Here is a 3,631-nt window from a genome sequence, read left to right as displayed (position 1 = left end):
TGAAGAGAGTTTTGATTTTTCACTGCCGAAAGCAAGGTTTGTGTCTTGTAGGGCAATTTAGTAAAGAAAACCTCTTTGAGGTAAGATTCTTCTATTTGTTGATCCCCAAGAAGCTCGTTCATGCTCCGAAGAAGTTGAGTTGGCTTCTTATTGCCTAATTCTTCATTATTGAACAGCTTTGCAAATTCTTTCTGTTCATAATTCGTATATGGGCAGTAATTTTTAACCAATGAGAAATCAATAATTTCTCATGTTCGGGCAAACGAACTTACGTTCTCTCTCTGCCTCTTATGAGTTTGCTACAAAGCAAACAACATTGTGAAACAGAGATTTATGCACTAGGCATTAAGTAAAAATAAGGATTGGTATTTTGTACTGATTTGAGAGTTAATGAGATTTGATGATATATTAAGGTTACTCATGGTAGAGTAGTGATATTTAGAAATTGTTCACTTTGTTAAAGAAGCAAATCTGACCTGGTAAATTTAAAGGGATAAATTTTTTTATAATCTCTTAGATAAATATGTTGAGCTGGTGAGTTGCTTCTAGTTCTTGTATGTACAACTTTTCTTGGTCTGAAAATTCAAATACCCTCATGAAAATATGTTTACCAATGCATTAAAGCTAATGAAATTCAAATATGTGTACATTATTTGTTCCAGGTGGCAGAAAGTCAGTACGCACTGATTTTATGATCCTTGAGACTGAACCTGGAAAATATTTAAAAATCATCAGTGAAACTTCTGTGGAAAAGTTCTCTGCTGCATGTTCTACAAGTGATGTGATCAACATTTGTGGTCATCTGGTTTCCCTCATTGTTCACAATAAAGGTCTGGCTATGACACCATTTGCCTACCTCTCTATTATCTTACAGGCACATCTTTTCACATTGAATAATGATACTAACAGCAAGCAAGGTAAGTTGTTTTTTAATATTTTCTTTATAATAGTGCAAGAAGATAAAAATGGATTATTTTCTTTTTCACTACGGCATTAGCCATAATAACATCACTATTATCCTTTTCATTGACTATTTCAATAATGGAAAAGAAAGTTATTTTAACTAGGAGAACTTCTGTGCAAGCTTGAAAATTTAATGATGAGTGTACAGTAGTAACATTTAGAAAGAAAAGATATTTCCTGAGATAGCGGCTCTCAAAATGAAGAACTATGCAAAAAAAACAAAACAAAACAAAACAAGTCAGCTTGAAAGAGTACAGCTAGATTTTGTGTAAGAAAGTTTTATGGGGTTCATTAGATGGCTTTCATCAGAATGTGATCCATCTTCTTAATCCTTTTTTCCCCTTATGGAGCATAGGGCCTCAACAGTTATTTTCCACTTTTTGCAGTCATTAGCGTGTTTCTTGGCTGCTTCCCATGTTAGGCCAGTGGTCCTGAGCTCATCCAAAATGCTCCGCTTCCATGTCTGCTTCGGGTGTCCTCGCTTCCTTTTCCCCTGTGGGTTCCAGTCAAGTGCTTGTCGTGTCACATTTGAGGGTTCTTTCCGCAGTGTGTGTCCGATCTATCTCCATTTCCTTCGTCTAATCTGAACATGTATGGGCTCCTGGTTGACCCTTTCCCACAGGTCGGTGTTTGGCACTCTGTCAAACCACTTCAGATGGAGGATCTGCCGGAGACATTTGTTGATGAAGGTATGGATCTTCTTGTAGTTGCTGCAGGTGGCTCTCCATGTTTCAGAGCCATACAAAAGCACAGATTTTACGTTTGAACTAAATAAGCGGAGTTTAGTTCGAGTTGAGATGGCAGTGGACTTCCATACTGGCCAAAGAATAGTGAAGGCTTGCCAAGCCTTCTTGCTTCTTGCAGTGATGTCCTCGTCTGATCCACCTGATTTGCTGATCTCGCTTCCAAGATAGACACACTCACTAACGTCCTCCACAGGTGCCTCCTCTTCCTGCTTGTTGTTGATACGCAGCACTTTTGTCTTTTCCTGGCTGATCCTCAAGCCCACTCAGCATGAAGTTTTTCTCAGGTGGTCTACCTTATCTTGCATGTCTTGCAGGTGATGTGACAGTAGCACGAGATCATCTGCGTAGTCCAAGTCCTCCAGCTTGTTCATCAGTGTCCACTGAATACCTTTCCCAGAGGTAGCGTAGGCCGTCCTGGTGACCTAGTCCAGCACAATGAGGAACAGGAGCTGTAACAACAAACAGCCCTGTCTGACTCCTGTGCTGACCCTGAATTCCTCCGACAATCTCCTAGCATGGATGACCTGGCAAGAAAACTCCTCGTAGAGTAATCGAATAATGCCTACAATCTTCTCTGGCACACCATAGTGTCATAAGATGTCCCAGATTGTCTGCCTGTCTACGCTGTCAAATGCCTTTTCAAAGTCGACGAAGCACACATAGAGTGACATTTGCCATTCCATTGTCTGCTCTACGATGACTCTGAGCATTGCAATCTGGTCCATACATGATCTCTCCTTTCTGAAACCTGCCTGCTCATCTCTGAGTTGCTTGTCAGTGATATTTTTCAATTGCTCCAAGATGATTCTTGTAAGGACTTTGCTTTGAATGGAAAGCAAGGTAATTCCTCTCCACTTTACGCATTGTGATAAATCCCCACTCTTCTTCCAGTCGGTTGGGATCTTCTCTGTCGTCCATACCAGGTTCAGCACATGGTGCATATAATCGATCATCTCTTCTCCTCCTGCTTTCAGTGCCTCTGCTGGTATGCCGTCCATTCCTGCCTCCTTTCCATTCTTTAAACTCTTCACAGCTTTGCAGATTTCTGGCTTGGTGATTTCTCCAATGTGAATATTGAGCAGGATCCCAGGCCCTAATTCTGGCTGATCTTGAGATGGAGGGCGATTAAGTATTTCTTGGAAGTGTTCCTTCCATCTTGCCAGTTAGTCCTCAATGGAAGTTAGCAACTGTCCGACCTTGTCCTTTATTGGTCTAACTGGGTTGCCTCTCTTTCCACTCACTAACCTTATTGTTGCATATAGTGTCATAAAGTCAAGTCTCCTTTCCTCACTGCTGTTTCCACTTCATCGGCCACTTCATTGAAGTATGTTCTTCTGTCTCTCCTTAGTTTCTTTTTGACTTCTCTCACCACCTCACTATACTTACTGGCAACGGCCTGCTTCTGCTGATGGGTTCTGGCTTGGTTCAACTCATGCTTCAGCATCTTCCTCTCCTCCACCTTCTGTGACGTCTCGTCACTTATCCGAGGCTTCCTGTTCACTGTTTGTCTTCCCTGAACCTCTTTACACACTCTAACTGTAGCCTCCTTCAAATTTGTCCAGGATTGTTCCACAGTTACCTCTGTCTGTAGGGCTTCAAATCGATTGCGGAGAGACAACTGGAAAGCCTGTTTTGACTCTTCTTTTTTCAGTTTCTGAACATCAAATTTCAACCATGGATTTGCCTGTCTTCTCCTTGTTGAAAGCTTCACCTTGAGTTTCGCTATCACCAAGTGATGGTCCAATCTAATATCTGCTCCTCGCTTGGCTCTCACATCTTGAAGTGAACTCCTCTAACGTTGCTGGACTGCGATATGGTCAATCTGGTTTTCCATCTGCTGATCTGGTGATACCCAGGTGGCTTTATGGCAACGTCTGTGTGGGAAGAGGGTGCCTCCAATAGTAAGTTCGTTGACTGCACAG

General features: G+C 41.7%; 1 protein-coding gene across 1 annotated transcript in view; it reads left to right on the top strand.

Moving 5' to 3' along the window:
* Positions 1-3,631, top strand: part of LOC106877076 (uncharacterized) — a 262,423-nt gene that overhangs the window by 71,171 nt on the left and 187,621 nt on the right. Inside the window, exon 6 of the mRNA XM_052973794.1 lies at positions 663-917. Within this exon, the coding sequence (XP_052829754.1) occupies positions 663-917 (255 nt within the window). The remainder of the gene's footprint in view (positions 1-662; positions 918-3,631) is intronic.

Source organism: Octopus bimaculoides, chromosome 17 (assembly GCF_001194135.2).
Source record: "Octopus bimaculoides isolate UCB-OBI-ISO-001 chromosome 17, ASM119413v2, whole genome shotgun sequence".
Lineage (NCBI taxonomy): Eukaryota > Metazoa > Mollusca > Cephalopoda > Octopoda > Octopodidae > Octopus > Octopus bimaculoides.
This window is presented reverse-complemented; position numbering and strand designations above follow the sequence as displayed.